At 40.6% G+C, this 25,037-nt stretch overlaps 1 protein-coding gene across 7 annotated transcripts in view; it reads right to left on the bottom strand.

Moving 5' to 3' along the window:
- The window catches only part of LOC107217106 (terminal nucleotidyltransferase 5C), a 74,505-nt gene that overhangs the window by 3,603 nt on the left and 45,865 nt on the right, over nt 1-25,037 (bottom strand). For 2 of the 7 annotated variants that reach the window (XM_046746410.1, XM_015654480.2), the window contains exon 2: nt 15,121-17,565. The exons of 1 other annotated variant lie outside the window; for it this stretch is intronic. In XM_046746410.1, the coding sequence (XP_046602366.1) occupies nt 16,225-17,565 (1,341 nt within the window). In that variant the 3' untranslated portion in view covers nt 15,121-16,224. Of the gene's footprint in view, nt 1-2,906; nt 3,025-3,544; nt 4,055-15,120; nt 17,566-18,192; nt 18,708-25,037 lie in introns of those variants that run through there. 4 more of the 7 variants (XR_006906387.1, XR_006906388.1, XM_046746411.1 and 1 more) reach the window with 4 other exon arrangements.

Raw genomic sequence — 25,037 nt, 5'->3', positions numbered from 1 at the left:
AAGGCGATCGACGAGATGGTCCCCGACGGCGGTGATCAAGACGCGGAATTCAGGGTCGTCGCCCTCTCCGCGAACCAAGAACCAACGACCAACACAACCACGGACGCTTCTCGCGGGCACGCGTAAACACCGCGGCGTCTCCTCCCGCAGACTTTACCGCACGCTTATCGAGCACGGATGGCGTTACCGTAAACGCGGGAGGCGAGTTCGCATCGTCGATTTATTACCCCCGCACGCGATTTCACCGCGAGTCCTCCTACGATCAGCGATCGCCGCCTGACTCGGTGTAATAACGAATGACCGATTTTTCTTAAAAGATTTCGTTTTCTATGACGTGCTCGCGGTCAATTTTCGACGAGCCAATTATGTCACGCGAGATACGCATCTCACGGCTGTATAATACTATACGTAACAGGGGTATACGATACGTTCACCTTTCCCGGGCTCCACTTTCGGAACGAATTTCACTTTCATTCACTTGCCAGAGAGTCATTTATACGCGTAATAAAAACAACAACAATAATAATAATTTTAATAATAATAACAATGACTACCAACACCCGCCATACCGTACGATACAGGATACGTACAAGGAAGGGTACGGATTAGTCGTTAATCATTATACGTCCGCAGTCGCATCTCGAGACGTTCAATCGAAACGTAAGGATGAGGATAAGGGTTGCGTTGTAGGCTTTTATACAGGGTGAAGAATAGCATCTACGTGGAAATGGCGGGGGAGCGAAGGCCGAGATGGAAGGGAGGGAGGGGCAGGGCTCGGGGGTTGGTCGGTCGGTCGGAGCGTAATTGGTAATCAGCCGGTATAACTGAAAATCGGTTATAATTATGTTGAAATTTACGAGCTACGGCTCGTCGCGAGCCCCGTAATTACAAGCATCTTCTCAGCTTTCCAAAGTTGTTACAAACGCGTTCGCCCTCGCCCTGCACACACACACCCGTCCCGTGTAACGTATAACTACTACGCTGAAACCCTCGGCACGTGCGCGATAGTTGCCGCTATTCAAGCGAGGCTCTAGGCGCGTATCTTACAGACGCAATTGACGAGGACGCGGTGCTCGGAAAAACGCAATAATATATACGCGTGTTTTACATCGGCGATCGGAGCGCGAGACAACGATACAAATGAGTTTTCTATCGAGGCCCTGAAACGGCTGAAACAAACCCGCGTCGCCCTGGAAGCGATTCGTTGCATCAGGTTACGCGCGTGCAAGTCACATTTCAATTCCCATTTCACGTGCATGCATATATTAGGCAGGCATTATAGGTCGGTCGTGTACCTACGATGCGGATTATCGCGCAATGTCCAACCGACGATCGTTATCTCGGTTAAAAAAACACGAAATCGCCGGTGTTGTAATTCTAGGGACCTTATATAATCCGAGTCCATTTTGACAAGTTGGGAAAAACGATTAGCGAATCGTTCGCCTCGTAAAATCATCTCCCGAGCTCCGACGTCGGGTCAATGATTATCGGCAACTTATTACATACACGCGTGTACGCAGATTTGGTAGTACGGAAATCGAAGAAAATCGTTATCACGCGATTCAAGGAGTCGAGACGCAAATTAACACCACGTTATTCCGCGACTCGGTGTTCAAGGAACATCGATTCGCGCACGTTTCGCGGCGGTTCACCGCCGAAAGAGCGTTAAACGCACCGATACGAAGAATGACGCGAGAAGAGGAAGTCGTGATTGATAGAGTCGTAAATTACGGTAATTTCTTCATCGGCGTGAGTGCGAAGTCGCGGAGAGGGAGGGAGGGAGACGCGCGGTGCGCGGAATTTCGCGTTGCGGTGAATCGGGCTTAAGTACTGGAATCACAGAGCGGCCGCAGTAGAAAGGGTCGACGGCGATGCGGACTAGCTCTCGAGGTATTCAGGCCGCAGCAAGGCCGCCCCGCGTGCACCGAGTCGGGCGCTCGCTAAATGAAATGTAGGTTGTTACATGGCTCGAGGCGGCCCAACCTCGCGTCTCCCGATATATGCTGGATACACGCCGATACGCGATATTCCATATTCTCGGCTTGGGCCCCGTGAAAAGTTATTCTCCGTTCGCCGGTAACGAATCGCCCGCGAATTTCCTTGTAATCCGAATCATAAGTTATTTTTGATGGATCGACTAGCGATCGTCGAGCGTGATATGCGATCCCCGAGTTGTCGCGTGATTGGAATTATCGGTAAGCGTACCTAATAAGTGGTAAATGTTATTAAAAAAAAAAAATACATATACATAATATACGTTCTTATTATCGATTAGTGTAAATGAATAAGCAGAAAATTTTGAACAGATTAGGTACTTGACTTTGTTCAATTTGTAACGTAGCGTGATTTGCAGGTCACGACGGCCGCGGTTACACCTGTAACCAGGTGATAACCAGCTTTGAAACGGTCCTGCACCACCCTTCACCAATAACGACATTCCGCTTCGCAATCAATAAATACATGTATTATCTATCCCGCAGTTGTCGCGCAAGGTTGTAAATACGGACCGTTATAGGTCTATAGACTTAACACTCTAACCGCGGCACGTTTGTCGCTTATCGGCTGTGACGCAGCTTCGGTTTGTTGTGGGAAAATTTTGAATCGGCTGACTTTGACCCCAGGACTGGAACGAAGAGGTTGAGGAGGAGAGGAATTTACAGCATTCCCTGCACTAATTGTAAGCGCAACACCGCGCGTCCATTCAACACGCTCGTCGAATAAATGCGGCATTTGAGGAATGCTTGAAACTCGCTCATCGTCCAATTGCTATTCAATTGCTCAATCCGCGGTGATACCTTGTTCAGGGAGTTAAATACCGGCTAAACGAGGCAGTGACAGCGATCAAGTGCACCGAGCTCCTCGAGGAGTGTCGAGTCAACTTCTAGATAATCGGGAGTCGCTCTTACCTGACGGATGATGCGTGCGATGGTCGAAAACAACGCGGGCAGGTGTTTCAACTAACGTTTCTTCTCGCCCGGAGCAGAAAAGTTCATGTCAGTATGTGACCAATTAAGCTTGAACGGTCTAAAGTCATACCTATTTTTAGGAGTTTGTTTTTAAGATGAAAACACTCGGAGCTATTTGAGTCTTGGGGCTTTATTATTTACAGTTTCAAAAGTATTTTAGAATTTTTTCATTTAAATTGATAACAAAACGCCGGCATGGCGCGTATAAGTAGCGAACGACCACGTTTTCAATCCGGTAGCGCAGAGTCTTCGGTCAATTTTAATCCGACTGATTTGAAATTTTGACAAATTTTTTTTTATTCTAACATCTGAGCTAAAATCTCGAATCCGTAAAAGTGTTTTTACTAAAAAAGTTTTTTCTATCTGTTACAATTTCGCCAGTAACGTCAGTACCCTACTTATACGCGCCGTGCCGCCGTTTTGTTATTAATTTGAATAAGAAAAATTCAAAAATCTTCTCAAAACTGCAAAGAATAAGGCCCTGAAATTCAGATTGCCTCAAGTGTTTTCGTTTCCTTTAAGAAATAAAAAATACATCTATCCAAGCCGTATACTCCCCCCTTAATCTCACTACATACCTGACAACCTGCAGACGGTAGATATTCCGAAGATGCAAAGCGCTCGAAGAGCCGAGGTTATCTCTTATCGTCCTTCCAGGGTCTTCCTCTCTCTCTCTCTCTCTCTGTGTCTCTCCCTCCCTCTTTCTTCCCCGGCCCTCGGACTGGTTTCGCGGCTTATGTGGACCGTGCATGCAGGAATAGATATTTGCGGGGGTGATCGTCGGTTACCGGCGTACATACGTATAACTGGTGAAACCAGTTCTGATAAGTTTAGCCTGCTCCTATACCTGTACCAGGTATCCTGACCATGCCGGCGGTTAACCGACAAGGGAAGGTGTAACTCTTACGGCCACCATCACCGTCATCGAGGAATTCTCGTCCAGAACCTTGCGAATTATACATCCGAGGACGACAGCGTCGCATCGAAAACAACTCTCCGGCATAATCGTTGAGAATTATTTCCCCTCTTGACTCTCCCCTTCTGTAGCCGATGTCCATCGGCAACATCCGCCTCTGCGGAGCTCGATCCTGAAAAACAGATGCTGTGTAACGCTGGTATACGTAGATGAGGTATAAGCTAGGCGGTTCACATTTTTATGGCATGGTAGATGGGACTATTTAGATGCAAACCAACGCCCCTTAGTCTCTCTTAACGAGCCGATTTTTCGGCGATTGCGGTCTGGCATCTGGATGATGTGCGCGATGTTATCCGCGCCGATCGGATTGCATAAAACACCGATCGGTGACTATTTTTATCAGCCGCGCGAAAACGAAACTCGCGCACACTGTGCCAATTGATTCGTACGGACGATCGTTAATCGGGCGAAAAGATAGAGGCTCTTAAATTTCAGATCGTTAGAAATTTTATTTGCAAGAATTTGCAATAACCGCGCGGCGCTGCGGGGTACCTGGTGGTATAAGTCATTCGTTTCGGATACGGGCCAGTGGAGAACTGGAGGCGTTTCCGACTACGCAACGAACTGCGAGATAAGCGGTACGAGCTAATATCGTCGTCCGTAATTCACCCTTCTAATTCCCGCGTGTCTGCATCTCTCTCTCTCTCTCTCTCTATTTCTCTCTCGATACTCTTACATTTTCCAATATCCGTTTTCACTTCTCGCATAACTGATCAAAAACATCCAAATCTCTACAATTATCACCACTATGTTCCGTTCTCCGGTGTAGAAAAATGTGGTATATAATCATACTTTCGTATCGTCAAAATTTTCAGACGTGGCGCTGCATCTCATGCACACACGTATAAGCGATCGGCGAATGCGAGGTAATTTCCACGCGTGCACCGGGCTTCGAACCCATAAGAATCAATTTACAACGTGCAGTTTGTGCCGAGTCTGGCCATCGGTGTCTTTGCTATCGCGTTATAAGGCTTGTAACAAGTGGGTAGGCATCGTAGGCCTACATCCTGGATCACTGCACCATAATCGTTTTCCCTATCGCAGAAACGCACAACGAGAAGAAGAAGAAGAAGAAGAAGAAGAAGAAGCGCGGCTCGGGTTTACCGCCAAAGATCGTCGCGGCCATTCAGTCCGTGCAGCGAAACGCAAGAGAATCGATCTACTCGACGTAAGGCTTAAGGACTTTTCATTGCTGGAGTATAAGGCGATTATATTCCAGTGAATGTGAATCTCTTCGCGCGAGATGCCGCGCCGTCCTCGCGCCTCGCGTCGACTTATAATCTCAATCTTACCTAATAGGAGTAAAAGTTACACGTACGTGTGTAACGAACGTATGAATACCTGCGGCCCGATCGTGCGTCCTGCGTTTATATCGCGTACTGCGACGTGGATCAACGTGGATCAACGTGGATCGTTGAAGACTTGGAAAAATGTTTTCCCTTAAAAGTTTACAACCCCTAACGGAGATCTGCAACAAAGAAGGAAAAGAGATTACGGTACAGTGTCGAGAGTCGGTAAAATTTCAAGACTTTGTTGCGTATTCCGTGAAAGTAACTCCGTCAATCTCACACCCTGTGGCAAATAAACTCTCGGCTAAGTATCGCGTATTATATTCAGTTCCATTCTATTTTTAAACACGTGTACATACGGATGGATTCAGGTGTACAAGTACGAGTATACGAGGATGGAGTACCGGCTCGTGGGAATTAACTGACAATCGGTAGCCTCTTGGGTTTTTCTTATTCAGGCATGGCGTGTACCTCGTTAACTACGTATAATTGTAGGTCTAAAGTGCGAGCAAGAACGAAAGCGTGAAAAAAGACGAAATGGGGAAGACGCTTGGCCGATCTCGAGTAAAACACCTTTAAGCACATGCATCTGGATGTAAGGTACGATATCGCAACACATGTGCACGGTACGGAGAGTAAGTAATTCCTAAGATCGGAGAACAAAGAATAGGAGCTCGCGTTATAACTATAGCGCTAGTTAAACTTTCGCCCGTAGCTGTTGAGCTGTAACACAACTTCTAAGAAATCTATCGCGCAACTTCGTCGCTGCAGCAATGGCTCTGCGATTCGCTCGGGTTCTCTATGTTTCATTTTTTATTTGCCTCTCTCTCTCTCTCTCTCTCTCTCTGCTTCTATTATATTCCACCGATTGTTCTTTTGAAATCGTTTTATTTAAATTCGTGCCAAAGAAGGTTGCGAGTTTGTATTTACCTACGAACACTTGTACTTGTAACCATATTGACTGCTGGACGCTCGTGTTACGTATTTGTGCCATAACGGTATTTGCATAAAACATAACAACGATCCCTGACCACGAACAAACGGCAGATGGCCCGCAAGGACTCTAAAAGCTGCAAGCGACAAATGATCCTGTGTATATATATATATACATATATATTTATTAGGGTGGTCCTTGATAGGGTTGTTTTTCAAATTTTATGTTCGCTGGGGGGTTTGACGCTTTCGAATTGATAAAAAAAAATCCCCTGAAAAGAGGTACTTCAATCACAAGGCGGAGTATCTCAAGAGTTGATACAGAGAGTTAAAATTTTCAGTGCATTTCTTTTTTATCAACCTGAAAGCGTTCAACCTGAAAAATACAAAAACAAACCTATTAACGACCACCCTAATATTTATAAATATACATATTTGTGCAAGGATACCGATAATCGGAGGAAAAAAGCGCGTCGGTTCGCTGCGTGCTTGAGTTGCATTGCGAAAAGCAATTAGCCGCGAGAAATTAAAATATCATATGCAACGGCTAATTTCCATTAGCTAAGAAGAAAGGTTATTCGATCGTAATTCATGAATAATTCGTAGCGCATAAAGGTGTCATATCTGAACAATCTGCAGGTACGTACATACCTGTCGCCTCGTGCAAGAGTCCGTTTATATTATTCAAAGTAACGGTACGCGATATGAAAAACCTGAGTTACACAGCTCGTGTGCATTACAGGTATCTTTTATACAAGTGTACAGCTACGCTTGTGTAAACAGCTTGCAGCTCGAACGTCTATATCAATAATCAGCGATCAATGCTGTGTTTTTTTCACGTTCTTCGCGACGAGAACAAATAAATTAAATACCGAATAACAAGTAGATAAAAAAAACTCTCGTACACTGTACGCACGACGCTTGCGTTACACGTTTGCAACATATAAAATCTTGATGAATTATTTTCAACGGGAAAGGTTGAAAAGCGAAACGATTAAGGATATTTATTTCCACCGGGAAGTCGGACAGTGTTTAAAGGTAATTTATAAATACAATTAAACGCTATAAATTTTTATTTCTGTACAGTGTTTATTTGTTCGTTTTATGCCTCGATAAATCAAAGAGAAGTTGAATACAAATTGAAGAAACGGTTAAAAAAAATTAACATTCGTCTTGATCCGGCACCCGCTTAATTAATTATTCAGATTCGCATTATACTTTTTTACTTTGTTCAAGATACAGACGACGCAGCTACGTCTGCTTCTACTTTCGTTTGTTCAATATTGTTAAATCGTTATTACTACATGTATATTACGTGTTGTTATTATCGTGCAAGAGTAATGAATTATTATTAACGTTGTTACATTATTACGAGTAACGTTAAATTTTATCGATCATCTATATATGTCAACATTGTTATTAATAATACCGCTATCATCGCTATTACGATTCAATTATCGGCGTGTAATTGTACAATAAATCGACGATAAAGAGACTGCACCTAATTGTACAAATTTCCTTGGTTACGCAGCTGCGGGTCTATATTACTATAAAATGATTATTACCAAGTTTACATACTTGCGGTACGATTATACATGTATTTAATTATTTACGTAGACGAGACGCGCAAGATAAGGAATCGACAAATTTTACAATTTGAGTCTGCAGCTTTTTTTCGACTCCGTTTTCGCGTCATCGACTTCGGTCATTATTATGTCACGAGTGTATAACAGATAATATGATTATACTGCGGCATAAACTGATGCGGAAAATTTACGTAATGCGAGAAAAACAGTCCATTCAGCCGGTGTGTTCACTTGTGACAATTTATACGGCTGCGCCAAGCGTTACGTCGATTGATTAATAAACAATAAAAAAAAGTACGAAAAAAAAAAACTATTATAAATATGAAAGAAAAAAACGTTATAGTTGACGTCGCACGCACGCGTGCAGCCATCGTACGAACCGTGTAAATATTATACATCCGTGACTGTAGTTGTATTAATGTATGTCTGTATATTATTCGAATTTGTCGTAGTAACATTAGATTTAGTTTTTATTTGAAACGAATAATCTGAATCGCTGCGAACCCGCAGGCGGATTTACGACGAGATGCATTTAAATATCCATATCGCATAGTTTTACAATTATATGTGCCAGTGAACTTTTACAGCTAAAAACAAGTGTTACGTGTACAATATCATAACATTGCGTAACAATGATATCGTCGAGAAATTGATTAACGGCGAGAAGAAATATACAAAGAAAAGTATTCATTGCACAAATATGAAAATATGTACGTCGTATATCTGTATTTGTATAACGTATGATACTGAAACATTAATATGATAGTATAACGGGTGATAAAATAATAAGCAACTATAGTCTCTTTAATCGCGAACATAATACATGCCTTATAATGATGGATTATTTGCGTTTGTTCTCCGTATATTTTTCATGCGACGTCTCTCGCGTATTTTTGAGAGCGCGTAAATTAAAAATCGCGCATTATATCCGATGTCTTTGCCAGCTGACAGATAGTTACATAAATCGCAGTCATTGATAAGTTGGACCGCGTACCTCTGTCAAATTATGTATTGAAGTTTCTTTTTTCTTCCTCGTTTCTGTTTTTTTTTTTATTTTTTTTATTTTTTTTTTGATTCTCTTTCTCTCATAATTATCGCACAGTCAATGAATCGTGAGCCGCACGATCGTTATTTCGCACACATGGGTACAATGATTATTTACCGACTGTAATTTTCACAATCACTACGTACATCGTTATAGGTATGTAATACATACGTACATGTGGAAATATAGTGATTAGAGCGTTAGAGTCAAAACGGCGGGCGGGAGAAAGAGGGGGGTGGGGGGGTTACACGATTTTGATCAGTAAAACTAGACACGAGTCGTTTTTCTATATTTTCTTCGGCTGTACTATCAATTACCATGTATTATATATTATATTATATAATCATTAGGCATTATAACACATATAATATATATGATAATCATTAGCGTAGCTTTTCCTGTAGTAAAATATTATTATTAATGTTATCATAATAATCATTCATCATTTATTATTTATCATTAAACGTTACTATAATTAATCTTAACCGTAACAAAGTACAATGTTAAATCGGACGCTGTAGTTATACTGCACGGCACAGAATGCAAAGACGCGACTTACCGGCTGACATCGCATTTTCGCAATATTTCACTTTATTTCAGTTATCAAGTTAAATGTAATTCTTTATGGGTATATAGGTATACCTGTGCATGTTGCAGGTGTACGTACATACACACACGCGTACGACGGATTAAAAGCTAGTCGATTAAAAGTATAGAAGGGTATCGAGGCAAGGAATCCAGCGGCGAGAATATGTACATGAAAAACAAAAAGGGAAAGAAAATGAGATTAAAAATAATAATTAAAAGAAAAAAAAAGAAAAGAAAACAGGCGCAACGAGGGAAGAAAAATAAAACCAGCGTCGATCGTTTTAAGTACGTACCTGCACCTTGTAAAAGAACAAAATTATAATACGTTGTGCTGTTGCAATTTGCAATGATAAAAGTAACGCGAGAACCACAATTACTGTTACAGATCTTTTTTAATGTTCTGCCCAGTTGATTAATTTATATTTTATATAATATGCACGTCGGATCGGCGCTGCGGTAAAAATAAAAAATAAAAAAAGAAACGAAGTGAAGCGTACATAAAAGAAAGAAAATCATCCAACATGGTCGTTTCTAATAGGGTATATTTATATTATACCTCCTCCGCATTTTGCGTGCTGCAGTGTTGAGAATAGTTTAATATTATTACTGTGCTAACGTTATTATCATTATTATTATTATTATTATGACCACTATTATGTAACGAATTACACGCGATTTATGTATCTTTATATATACATGTATAATATATGAGAATAAAAATATAATATATCCATATACATATATGTGTATAATATGTAATACGGGAAGGTAATAATAGTCATGTCATTATTCCTGAGACCATATAATAAAGCGCTAGAGCGCGTTGCGTCTTTGTAATATAACATATATGTATATACACATCTAACGACGATGGTTATAATTTATATTTATCCAGAACGCACACGCACGCGTGATATATGTGTTTAGGCATTTGCGGAAACGCGTGCTTGGCAAAAAAAAATCTTCGTTAGCTTTTCGTTCCTTTTTCTTTTTCTTTTTTTTTTTTTTTTCATCGACATTTCAATACTGCGCGTGTATACGTAGCGCGGTTATTTATTACACCGAGGATTGTGTGTGTTACACAGAAATTCACGTAATTACTTGATACAGTCTAAGAGTGATGCTATGTGTAAAAAAAAAGAACAAAGTAAATTTGATAAAGGGAAAAAACGACTTCAACAGTTCTGTTAGTATTGTTTTCAATTTTTGATTCTTTTGGCTGTCAGTACTTATAGCTTACAATAAAAATTTGTTTTTAAAAACACCAAAAATTCACGAGGATAATAATAGTAAGGATAATTGGACGCGATGTAGTTTAAATAGAATAAAACGAAGAGAGAAAATCCAACGAAATATATTAGATAGATGTTTAGATAAGTTCATGCTGACTTTTTATTTTTGCTTTTCTTTTTTTCTCCGCTACACATGGAACGCGTAAATACGTACACGTTCATCTATGTGTATAGACTAATAATAATTTTACAATTAATCACTTTAAAGTAATTTTCTCGTCCGAAGTCGTATATATATATATATATATATATATGTAGTATCACCTAATTAAAGACGGATAAATATAAACAGGATGGATACGAACTATCGCTTAATGCATATATCATTGATTAAACCGTGTTTCATTACTATTTCAGTTTACAACATTCTTCGTATTATTTTCAAATCCGCAAACAAGTCTCAAAAGAACAAGCAGCCTGAAAACCGCAGCGTCGCAATCGCGGGGTATTAGAGGGGGGAGAAGGAGAAGAAGGGAAGAAAGGCTTCGAAACGCGTCTGTTTTTTAGACACGATTCAAAATTCGATCGGCCAGTCGATATCGCGTTAAAGTGAATCGGGAAAGTTGATTCGTAGAAGAGGAAGAAATAAAAACAAAAAAAAAATCACTAATTTTTCGAATTTCATGTAAGTTGGGGGATGAAAATGCCTATCGCGTATCCACCTCGAATTTTATACATATATATATATATACACACACACACACACGTACGTTCGTACGTCTGTCTGTATGTACGTATGTGTAATTATCCGTACCGCGCTGAATCTGAATAAACGAGCTTTATATAAACACACGGATGTGGCGATCGAGGGAATCGGCTTAGTTATAATACCTGTGAAACCAGTTTCCAGTATTTTTACTAGGTCTCACTTTCGCTCGTGCATGGCCGAAGGGAAGAGCGTCGTCGTCGTCGTTTTTGTCGAGCGAACGAATCGAGAACCTAACCGAACCGAATAGAACCAACTAACGAACGGGGTCACAGAGTAAGTCTCGATATCGAGGAGCCGAGATCCCCGCTGCAGCAAATCCCGACTAAACAGCTCTAATCGTAAGCCCGGAGACACAGCTTCGCTGCGGAGTACGACGTACGTGTATCGCTACTGCTCCGTATAACGAAATCATGCCTCTGTGTTCCTAGATTTGCATGTGTTGCAAGTTTTTACGATACATCGAGCGCGCGCGCGCGCGTGTGTGTGTGAATTGAACGTAATTACGGTATGTTCTGATATGTATTAAAAGAAAGTTACGCAACAGCAACGGAACAGCGGTAAAGATTGTTGTGTATAAAGGCGGATTGAAGGAGAAATAAAAAAAAAAAAAAAAATTAAAAAAAGAAAACAAAGAGACTTTACAAACCTTTCCGTCTCCGCGCAACTTTTTCGTAGTATCTATTCAAATTTTTCTCGCAATCGCAATAATGGAACAGCATTTTTTTTTCCAGTCATCCCGTGCGTTCGTATCCGTTTTTGCATAAATTATTTGTGAAAAGATAAGAAAAAGAAATTCAGTCGAGAGATTAAAAGATTCCCTTCGTATCTCTTTATTATACATGCCTACGTACGGTATTTAATAGCGCAGTGACGTAAAATGCAGGTTTCATGCTACAGTCTCTCTCTTTCTCCCGCACACACAGCAAGTGAGTAACTAAGTAAGTTAGTAGATACATACATGGTTAAAACATGACGGTGATAATTATAACAATAATCACGAATACGAATGGTTGATTCGTTTGAACGGGGCAACGGAACGAAGTTCAGGCTGCCTGCCGGTGTGCGTCATCGCCTCTATGTACGTGCACGCACCATACATACGCAAACATCTGGAAGAGTTGTGTTGCAGCGTCGGTTCCGTGTTTTATAAACCGTCGAGAATGTGTTTAAAGGTTGCACAACCGTATTAGCGTATCTATATCTATACATACCCGTATACGTATAGTATATATGTATGGTACATGTATACTGCATGCGTATCATTATCGTCATCATCTCCCCCCCACCCCCCTCTCTTTCTTTTTTTTTTTTGTTTCGTTTGGAAATTTCATTTATTCAGCAATATAATTTTTTCATCATATTTATTTATTTTTATTTATTTCTTTCTTTCTTACTTTTATTGTTAGATAAATTTCACTTCGCTTCATCAAATCACTTTTCATCTGTTCAAACTTACAACAATATTATCATAATAATATAAGTATGTATGTTATACGTATAATGTAACTTATAGGTTCAGTATCATGGTATACACCGTACAGTAGTAGAGTATGCATGTAAATCTAAAATGAAATGTGTTCACAGCCACACATTAATATACACAACAATCTCGATGCTGCTGTTTTTATTTAGTTTTTTTTTAATTTTTTTTTTTTTTTTTTGTTTTCCAACTTTTTTTCTTTCAAATTTGTTTATTTGTTTTCAGTTGTTTCGTCTTTTTCTTCGGTTTTTGTATGATTTTTTTTTTACGCCCTTCGCCATTTTACAAGTCTTTTTTGTGATTTTTTTTTATTCTCCGCATTTCTTTTTTTCTATCCAGCTCTCGAGCATGACGATCATTATTATTATTATTATTATAATCTAATATTATATACGTATTTTGTGTAAGTATGAAAGTGTTTGTGTGTGTATCATTTGCATCCCCATGCAATATTGCAAAGTAAACAACATCGTTTTTACGTCCCATTCAGGAATCATTTGAATTACTGAAATCGGAAAAAAGAAAAAACAATAATACACCTCCCATTATTTTACCAATAATTCTTATATTATCTCAAACTGCACGACTGTTTCCTTCCAAAGTTTTTGGCCAAAGTTTATACCGTACTTTTATATTACGCAACATCTCTTATATTTTTTCACTCTTTCAAACAAATCATCCGAACATCTACCTGCAACGTTTTTTCTTACCAACTTTTTTAATTCGATCAAGTGTACTTCGCTACAGTCTTCATACGTATAATAGTATTAATTTTTCTCTTGTAATGTAACGTATAGTAATACAACATGTACTTTCAATTCACCGCGGATCATAAGAGGGGAAAAAAAAATAAAAAATAAATAAACCACTCTCAATCACCGCGTATCTTTTTATGCAAAGAATATTTTTTTTTTTTTCATTTATACTTACATTTCCGCGTTACCTATACTATGTACTCTTATCTTATCTCATGTTTCATCGGAATGACTTCGAAAATTATATCAATTTTGTCATCTTCGTATATCCTTTACCCCCCCTTTTTTTTAATCGCGCCTGTGCAACGTCTTCGAGCTGTGAGTCATCAAACGTGTGTGTCTTCTCTGTCTGTCTCTCTCTCTCTCTCTCTCTCTCTCTCTCTCTCTCTCTCCTCTGTGTCTGTGTGTGTAATGAATATACATATATAATACGCGTGGTGAAAGAAAATTCGAAATAAAGAAAAAAACAATTTACTCCGTATCGTTATACATAAAATGTAATATATTTGTACAGGTATAATATATATATATACGTATATTAAGGGACCTGCACTAGTAATTCTCCTACTTATATACATATATCTATAATACACATATGCATATATATATATATATATATACACATATTACACATGCATACAGAGAGACACATACATATATAATATATATGTATGTGTGTATAGATATATGGTTGACAACACTGAAATTATTTATGATATACGTTCAGTTTTTATAGGCACAGCACACTGTCTTTTAAAGAGTTCTCAACGATATTAATATTAGGATATTATTAGATTTATTATTCATTCGTGACTTGTTATCGTTATCCATATTAATATTGTTTGCGTAGGTTTTTTTTTTTTTTTTCTCCTTTACGTTCAATTTTCAATTCTCTTTCTTTAAATCTTCTTTGACGTTTGCTTTGTTCGCGTTTATTCTCCATGTTTTTCAAACGTATATACGTATACTATATGCTTTCCTTATATTATGTGTATATACATGTACATATATATATATATATACATATATATATATATTTATATATACATATAAATGTTTATCCATAAGTGTAATCATTCATTTCATGTATTTTTTTCGGATTTAAAATGAAAACGAAGTCAAAAGATCGTGGAAAATTATTATCTGTACCTGCATACTCACTCTCCCTCTCACTCTCTGTTTCTCTCTCTCTATCCCTCTCTCTTCATTATTAAATTTACCATATGTATGTGCCGCAAACGGTGCCTTCAGAAATTTTTTTTCCCTTTTGTTTGGCCTCTTATGTTCAAACAACGAGTGATTACACAATATAATACCGTATTACCGTACCTACGTTACATTAATATATTTCACGATCACTTTTCAACCCGGATACCCCCCCTCCTCTGCCCTGATCAATCTTTTCAACATCTTACAAAACGTTAAATTAAAAAAAAATCACATATCGCGCGAATCAACGACAGTTTCAATTCATTTGTCAATTTTACGTGATACAACGTTCTTTTTTTTTTTGTTTTTTTTTTGTTTTTAATTATTTTTTTGGCAACTTGAACCGTTTCCCTGCACGTTTTCATCGCGTGATCGATCGATGCTCGTATATATTTATATAATTTATAATTTTCGACTCTATTTACGCGTATCGTACATATATATATATATATATATATATATACATATGAGAATCAAGCGACTACGGGAGAAAAGAGATTTCGATTACAAACGAAAGAGAGGTGAGAAGAAGAAGATAAAAATAAAGGTGGAGCAAGTGTTTTCGTTTTTTTCTTTTATTATTGTTCTTTAAATAAAATAAAAAATTGTAACAATAGATTTGTCGTCCACACTGTTAAATTTGTACCGTTATACGATTATCTTTACCATCTTCTTCTCATCGTCTTCTCATTCGTCGATATATATATATATATATATAATGTTTATAATATGTATATATGTATAGTCTCAGTTTAACACGTATATTGTCCTTACGATAACATACCACATGTATATGCAAACATATGTGTAAATGTGTTTCAAACAAGAGGAGGTGGTGTTGGTGGTGTTGGTGGTGAAAAAGAGAAAAGGAGAATGACCCGTGAAAAGTAGAGAACGAAAAAGTTTACAAAACAAACAAAAAGAAAGGAATAAAGAAAGGAACGAAATGAAAAAAAAGAACAAAAATACACCGCACAGAATACGATTATTATATATCGTTGACGACGACGCGATTGCTATATTTACGGTATAATAACGAGGGTCGATGCACAACCAGCGACGTTGCTGGAAAATATAATAACGCAGCGGCGGCACGATGTACAGTATAATCGTCGACTGTAATCGTACCGTTATCAAGGGGTGTAAGAAAGTTTGGATTTTTCAAAGGATGATTACGACGATGACAAATCTGACACGTTCTTGCCGTTGCCGTTGCTGTTGCTTTTGCTGCTGTCGTCGTCGTCGTCGTCGTCGTCGTCGTTGCTGCTGCTGCTGCTGCAACTGGAAATTTCAGCGTGGACGAGGCAGCGGCGTCGGCGGTATAATAATAATGATAATAAGCAGTCGTCGACGCGATCCGATCGTCGTTTCGAGGCCCTCCGTCGGCGATGTCGCATCACGAGGAGCACGCCATCCAGGAGTTGCAGGAGCAGGTGTAGCAGGCCGGTATAACGGGGGTGTAGTAATATCCGTTCGCGGCGTAAACGAAGGTGGCCGGCGGCCCGGGTGGGGGTGGTGGTTGATGCTGATTGATAAGCCGTTGCTGCTCCTCGCAGAATACCTGACACGCGAGATTTTTAATAAGCGCCAACGTCTGCCGCCGTTCGTGTCCCATAAGACATACGGTCGACTCCTCGACGACGTTGTAAAGCAGCATAAGGTACTCGTACTTGAGACCCTCTTCCTGAGGTCCGACGAAGTGATTCCAAAGGTAATTCTCGAGCTTCATCCTCTGCTGGGCAATGTCCGGAAAGTCTATGAAGAATCTCGAGCACATGTATCGCTCGAGGGTCTTTATGTAGTCCGGCTGCGAGGCCCGGTACAGTCTGACAAGCAGGTTGCAGTACTTTAGAAGACCACCGCCCCTTATCTCCTCCGGATGCCTCGTCGATATGAGTTTCTTGTGAAGGTGGTAAAGGGCCTCCTGAAAATCACCGTAAACCGACTCGCCTACGACGGTCGGATAAAAGTTTTCCCCGATCGGCAGTTCGCTGCACTCGTAGAACAACAGCAGCGAGTCCAACACGATCTGAAACGAGTCTACGGAGAACTCGAACTGCCGCCTCATGGTGTCGACGAATTTCAACTCGACGTTTCTGTGACCCCGGGAATTCCCCAGCGATATCAGCGACCACCTGTCACCGTCGTTGTTCACCTTCACCATCTTGCTCACGTAGGCCTCCTTCAGGCTGCACGTAGTTATGCGTTTTCGGCTCACACCCTCCGGCAGAAGGTCGAGCAGCGAGCTCAGCACCGCGGCCTTGACCTTGTCGTAATTCCTCCCGCTCGATAGCTCGACGGCGAATATCAGGTCCAGGTCGTTGTAGGGCTGGGACTCGGTGGCCAGGACGTGGGAGGCCGCGCCGCCGTTAAGCCTTATGTCCCTAACCCTCATTCCGGCGCCCCCGTTGCTCGGATCGGCCTCGAGTTTGCTGCGCACAACGGTAACCAGATCCCGTAGCTGAACCTCGAGAGTCGGGAAATTTCCTCTCCCGTGTATGCCGACAACCTCGTTCATCACGTCGTTCAATCGTCGAACCTGCTCGAAACTCAGGACGGCGAGTCGCTGCTGAGGGTCTTGACACTCCGGCGCGTTGTTCGTGGTCAAGTTCCTGTTGTTGCTGTTGCTGTTACTCTTGCCCTCGTTGCCGTTGTAGATGTTGTTGTTAACTTGGCAAAGGGACTCCATCATGGTTACCCGCTTCTGGCGTTCCTCGCCGATGTAAAGTGAGCCACACTGCAACAGGCAGAGCACAAAAAAATTTCGTCACTATTTATCTCTCGCAAATGTTCGATACAGTCTACGATCGCAAACACACCGAATATCGTATCAAGGCATCAAAATCAAAAACAAGTTTTGCATGGAAAGTTTTTTACAACATTACTCAACGGGTTATACACCGATATAACGATCAACGGTCGTTCAAACTTTCGGGGGTAAGGTCGAATCCGTATGCAGGCCGCTGAATTTGTAACACAAAACAGTACGAACGTAGCGTACGGGATAACGTGACATCGCGATATGACGAAGAGAAGAGTCACCCGTAATGCAAGGTGCAAGTTTTACGCGATTTTAAAAACACGTCGAGATCACGAGAGTCTGCACAGGCTTCTCTGTTCGATCCGCAAGTACAATCCGTACCACTTGTTTGCGCAATCTGTAGGTAATATAGATATACGTAATGAATGTACCCAACTACGTGCAAAAACGTAAATAACTTTCACTTGAAGCGTTCACCCCCGTTGTACGAAGAAAACGAATAACAAGAGGAAAAAATAAATAAAAAGTTTATATTGCAAAAGTTTCAACCACGCGTCGCAAAACAATTTTTAAATACATTACATACGTATTATAACACAGTACCTATATATCGTAACTTGTAAATTCCTCCGTATCACGGAAACCTTTTCTCAACTCGTTGTATGTAACGTGTTGATGCAAACGTCCCGGGGGGGGGGGGGGGGGGGGGGATATAAATTTACAACGCACAAAATTGAATCGACGCAACACGTGATATGCAGTTGCGGTATACAAGTAACACTTGCGCGGGACGATAACTGCACGATTCGCACATCGGTGAACGATAATTTAGAAAAAACGATATCACCTGCATCTGTTCACCGTACACGTATACATATACGTGTATACGTATATGTATATCAGAGAGAGAGCTGACTGACGTCTGCGTCGTTCGCGACAACAAGTCAAACGTCGATTGACTCACTGACTGACTGACTGACTGACCGACGACCGACTGCCAGAGAGTGAGACAAAGTGCAGCGGTAAACGTCAAACTACGATGCAGCGGAGTATTGGCAGAGGCAGCGGCAGGATCGAGTGAAAGGTGTCGGGTGTATAAGAGGTATACGCAGAGGCAACTGGTAACCGACTACCGTATCACCGCGGAGTCGAGAACAGCTGCGAACCTCCTCGAACGTGCCCGAAGCGGTAAGCGCGGCGACCTCTGGGCGAGACGCGAAAGTAGAATGGAGCGGATTCAGCTCGTGCCGAGTGGAAGCGAGGGGAGGAGAGGAGAGGAGAGGAGAGGAGAGGAGAGGAGAGGAGAGGAGAGGAGAAGAGAGGAGAGGAGAGGAGAGGAGAGGAGACGAGAGGAGAGGAGAGATGGATCAACGCACGCAAAGAGCCGCCTGCACGGCGCGCCGCTCAATCGACGCAACACCCGGCTACCGATGACGTCACACGACAAGGGAGAAGGAAAGCCGCGGGGGCGTATCGAAACTGCGTGACTGAGTTACTGGGTATAAAAATCCAAAGGAGGGAACGCGGGGGCGTCTCGGATGCTTCGCCGTGTGCGCGTGTCCGCGTGTCGCCCTTCCCGAGATGATGTACGTACAATTTACCCGAGGTGGGTGTACGGACCCCTAATTATACACCTGTCTCTCTGTCTCTGTGTGCGTGCAAACGTACGTACGTACCACTTGGTCGTCAGCGTTTATACACGCCCACCTTCGATTACTCTCTCCTTTTCCTTCTTCTTCCTCCTTCGCTTCTTGGAGAGTTTGGACAGGGAGAAACGATGATGTGGTAAGGGTGAAGAAGAAAGAGGGGGACGGAGAGGGGTTATATCGACCCGGGAACGAGCAGCTGGCTACGTTACTGTTACCTACAACCTGCACCAACGCCTGCGACGTACTACCCGGTACGTTGGACACGTACATTATAAACTCGTCAATCGCCCGACGACTGCATTTAACGCAACTCGTAAAACGGTGTCAATATCCATTCATGCGCAATCGATGAATTACTAAAGTATTACGTCTATTCGCTCTACATCTACACGCGAAACGGAACGGTGTTTTCGTCCATTTAACGTCCGGCTAGAACCTCCTTTATCGCTATCTTGTTAATAGTCTTCCATAGTTTTCTAGGTCTCGAATGATTCTTCTCTCTCCGCGAGTCGAGTACTTCAAGTTGTAAAAAAAGTGTGCTACAATTGCCATCGGGACATATTTTTTTTTTTTTATTGAAAAAAATTACCTGTTTTCGAATAGTGGCGTTCATATTTAATCGTGGTATTAAATTTTGCCACGGATAAAGTGAACGGACCAAACTCATACACACGTCTTTCTATGAAATTGTAAGGGGCTCGTCACGATTGCAAACGTCAAATCTAACACAACGAAAGGGTTGGATACAAGTACGTATAATGTGAGGATCGTTCGCGAGTGAAATTCTACTTGCTTATACGTAACAAAGGTCATTCTTGAATGTATCCGTCGCGTGGAATCCTCACAGCCGTAGGTATACGTTATGCCTTCTGGCTGGAACTGTACGGCATGGGTGAATTATGGAGGCGGTTTGTCTTCTTCGATTATTCACGATAGGTGGACTCGGAGAGTTGACTTATAGCTGCTCGTCGAGAATGCTATACATACTATAGTAACACGATACGTGCGAGAAACGATAATGCTCCGATAAGTTGAATTTTACCCCGTTGTCAAAATAGAACGAGACGATGTTCCGTTAATTAAAATCCCCTAAGATACTACAATATTTTATATCGTACGTATGTGATAGTTGCGAAAACTCGTGCTTGAAGATACGTTTACTTGCAACACGTTTACTTACAATAAATGTTTGATAAAATGGGCAATTATTCTTAAAATCCGAAATATCGTACAAGTTTCTACAAAAACAGACGTTGTCCGATAAATCTGTTTTTTTCATTCATTAGTTACGTACAAAAGAAATCGTACTTTGACGTCTAGAATCCAGACTCAAAATTCGTGTTGACCGGTGTAATCGACGCGTTTACCACAGTTAGATTAACGTGTACAGATACCATATAAATTATACTGTCGGCAAATTAGTTTCTTCAATTCGACGAGTATATCGTCGTGTTCCGTGATCGATTGAACTTCGTTACATACAGCGAACAATTAGCGACAATACTGCAAGGGCATCTGCATACATGAATAAATAAATAATAAATAAAACATACATGAAATGGCAGTTATAACCAAAGGCAGACGATAGTAGAACGACGCTCGGAACATGTGTGCAATCTATTATAAAATACATACACGCGTGTACGATGGAATACCGGCGCAAAGTTTCACTGCGATATTCGCGACGGACTCAATTATTAATTGCAAACTGTGTATACCAATGAATAACCGGTTCCCAGGTATTTACTCTTCCGTTGGAAGTAACATATTCAACTATATGTGAGACAAGTTTGACGACAAAAGCTGCCGCTAATACTTTCTTCCCACAGTTCAGCGGCGATCGGAGATATGATTGCCTTCCGGATGCGGTAATGTAAGAAATACGTGTAAGATGTAATATACTGGCCGTTAACGTTACGTACAAATCGTGTAATAACTGTCGATTGCAAAGTTGAAAAATTCGACAACTAACAACGAATGAGATCAAAGTAATTAGGTGTGAAGGGGTAAAGGAGGAAGTTTAAGAAGAGGCGATGAGTAGTAGCGCGTAACGTGTATAAAACACTTGTGTAGTATATGGATGGTCTCAGGTGCAGGTTGCAGAGTGAAAACGAAACGTTGATTTGTTCTGTTGGATAAGCGCGTCGTGTACGGTATGTACGACAAGTGCGAGAAGGTTGAAGGAGAAGGAGAAGGAGGATAAGGAGGATAAGGAGGAGAAAGAAGATAAGGTATAGTGACACGCACGCGGTGTTAATCGTATAAAATATGCACATCGTAATACGAAAGGAGGTCACGTCCGCGGAATGCCGAAGGATGTCCCAGTTGTTCCCGGGTCGTCGTACTGCATTATAAATACATAAATGCACACATACATGTGTATATAAGTGGTGCATGCGTCGTAAATTACAATTTCATACATTTTATAATATTAACGACACTACACCATGTACTGTATCAAAAACATGTTCTATTTTTCCTTTTTCAAAATCCAAGTCGACAACATTGTTTAAAATGACGAAAGAAAGATGCTGTCCAAGATTGAGCTCTTGATATTAATATTTATAGGTGCCTCGTCGCGATTTTATATTTCCCATTTAAATGACGTGGGAAACATTTGTTTTGAACTTTGGAATTTTACAACTAGTCAACGCATTAGTGTACTGATACGACCGGAACGTATTTTTGCAGGGAATTGAATGCTTTACAAAAAAAAGACTTTCATCGTTTTGTGATAAATCTCGTTTACAAAAGTTATTCAAAGTCAAATGACGTTTAAGGACTTTGAATAACTTTTCAAGGAGTCGATTTATCACATAATGACAAGAATCTTTTTCCGTAGAGCATTCAATTACCTAAAAAAATACGTTTTGGACTTATCAGCGTTAGAATGTTTCCCAGCTGTTGCTCTTGTTACGCCTACGGGAGTCACGACTTCTGACCTGTCTTAACGCAAAATCGAGATACGTTTGCAGCGTTCTCGTGATGAAAATGAGAAAAAGTCTCTCCAAAGACTGCTGTCTTAAAATCTTGGGAGTGAAAAATCACCAAGCTGGAGTGAAAACTGCGCAACTTCAAATCGAGTGAAATTCAGAGTGAATAAATATTATTGGCTCCAAGAGTTTGAAGTTGAAAAGTTCACTCTCAGAGAGTGACTATTCAGGCCCATCGTGTTCCATTTCACTTCGAAATCGCGGGAACGTGTTTCTACCCTGTATATACGTATAAAAAATATTACACTGCAAGATTAATTAGTCCCATGCAGTTGCTGCGTGATTTTCGTAAAGTATAAAAAGCAGGGGAGGGGACGAAGCGAGTCGCTGTTGGAGGTGTGAGAGAATAGTCGGAGAGGAGGAAAGGAAACCCTGCATATACCCCAGGAAGAGCTACGCGTTGTGACCTTCGCGAGGTTAGCCCTTGAGGGCTTCGCACCGCGAGAACCATGTGAGAATTTTATTTGCTTCTTATTTTTGTCAACTTGACTTCCATTCCTCTGATCCTTTCACTTCCATTCGATTGTCAAACAAATCGTTTCCGCGTAATTGGAGGTGCGGGTGGGTTTTCAGTATTTTTACACAATATTGCAATATGTATAATTAATATCATATATATATATAAAGCTTCTTGCAACGTAGAGAAAACAAAAATACTACTTAGCGTTATAATATTCCTGCACACAATTTATCACATATAACATACATGTACACACGTCTACATCTACGTCGTGCACGTATGTCATTTATCGTCGCCATATTTATAACCTGCTAAAATAACACACAACACGTGTGTATGTATATTATAAAGATAGATAGTCGGCGAGTGAAGGTAACGGAACGGCAGTGCAAAGATAACGAAAAAGCACAATCTCTCCATTTCTGAATTACAGTAGTCCTATCTCTGTAATTCTATGCGCCCGCACGTGCATGCGTAGGCGTGTGTGTGATACGGTGATACGTGTATACCTGGTATAAAACGTCGAAGCATGCGAGGCTTTCATGTTCACAACCCGTGCGATTCAATTTGCGCACGCGGTTCTTCCTGTAAGGTGGCAAACAGGCGTCGTCATTCATCGGGCAACGACGATTATCGCACAATTCGCACATCAGACGCCATTGGCGTCACGGTACCTGTGTTTGGTATAACGAACATACGGCAGGTTCGTACAGCGTCACAGACTGTGTATTTGCAAAGTCGATTGGTAAAGCAGACGAGATTTGAAACAAGTAACGTTAACGTCACGAAGAAACATCGGGAGAGATATTCGTTACGTTTCATGCAATTTTATAACGAGTTTCAGCGAGTTCGCTTTTTCAAAATATGACCGTGTTTCGTCAGGTAGGATTTATTTTACTTCGGAACAATTCTAAGGCGGACGCAACAAGTTAGGATTTTTCCGCAAATTCATATTCTTTCTGCGATCACAAATTGAGGGTGAAAAATTCGAGCACCTGTTTGCCTACCTTTCCTTTTTCTCATCCTCACTCTTCTAACTTCATAATTATTGAGATATACTACGAGTAGACAGGATTTAGAAAAGACAAAATTTTCGAAATTTTTTTATCGTGTGAATAAATAATTTCTTTTCTTTTTTTCGTCAAGTAAAATATACACATAATATAATATTTAGGCAATTGCGATGCGCAGAAGTAAATATAACTTGTATGCAAAATGTATACAACTTTCGTACATTAGGCATCGTATCATGACCTTAACGATAATCGATGCAGATAAGTCGGAAGGTTTGCACGCGGCTATATACGCCATACGTATTATTGTAACACACGATACGTGTACATTATCAGATATATTCGTGTGACAGGTGAAGTTCTGCGCCACAGCTGTGTGTGACGTAACAATAATTAATACAGCCAAGTTTATTTATTATAATCTACACGCGGTGTCTGATACACGTAGAAAGTGAAAACTGAGTTCCTCGTCGTCGCCTCTGCGTTGCTGCTTTATTCGTTTTGTACCGACCCGTTTCTACATTAATATTGCTATTATTATATACACGCACATAAAATTACTAACGACGTATTAGCGACGTGATACTTCAATTTAATTTTTTCTATTTCCTTTCTTTTTTAAACACATTTCGGCTTTTTGTGTAAATTTTTTCTCCTTCGAACATCAATTATTTATGCGATATTTTATTGCCGAAACGACGAGCGAAACGATGCCGATAACATCGTGTATCTTAATTTTGCCTTTGGTGATACCGAAATCTTAGATTCACAGCTGTTAAGCTGAAACTAGCAGCATAAGTTATAAACCAAACGTGCTGAAACTTTTTGGAAATAATAATAAAAAAAAAAAAACCTTTTCTCAATCGTCTTCCTTTCGATAATAAATTCGTCCCCGAACCTCCTCGATTATTTGTAAGGCATAAATTCGTTACGCTTATACGTATGTACGTACACATACTTTTCATACATCCTGGGAAATTAAGAAATTTGTATCATTTTAACGTATCGATATAAGAACACCGTGCAAACGTTGTGCATAAATAATACTTTATCAATCGGTTGACGAACACACTCGCACACATTTCCGTCCGTTATACAACGTCGAACTGATTATTTCACAGTTCTATCAACGAGACGTGATAAACGCGCAACGTCGTACATAGATACAAAAATTAATACATGAAAAGAAATTTCTCAATCGTTATTCAACCTTGCGCGTACAATAAATGCATCCCTGTAAAAAGGAGAGAAGGAGAGAGAGAGAGAGAGAGAGAGAGAGAGAGAAAATCACGGCCGCTATCTCGTGCGAGGCAGGCGGCCTTGCGCGATTTAC

This window comes from Neodiprion lecontei, chromosome 1 (genome assembly GCF_021901455.1).
Source record: "Neodiprion lecontei isolate iyNeoLeco1 chromosome 1, iyNeoLeco1.1, whole genome shotgun sequence".
In the NCBI taxonomy this organism is placed as follows: Eukaryota; Metazoa; Arthropoda; class Insecta; order Hymenoptera; family Diprionidae; genus Neodiprion; species Neodiprion lecontei.
Note: the sequence above shows the minus strand (reverse complement) of the source record. Positions and strands in the feature narration are given on the sequence as shown.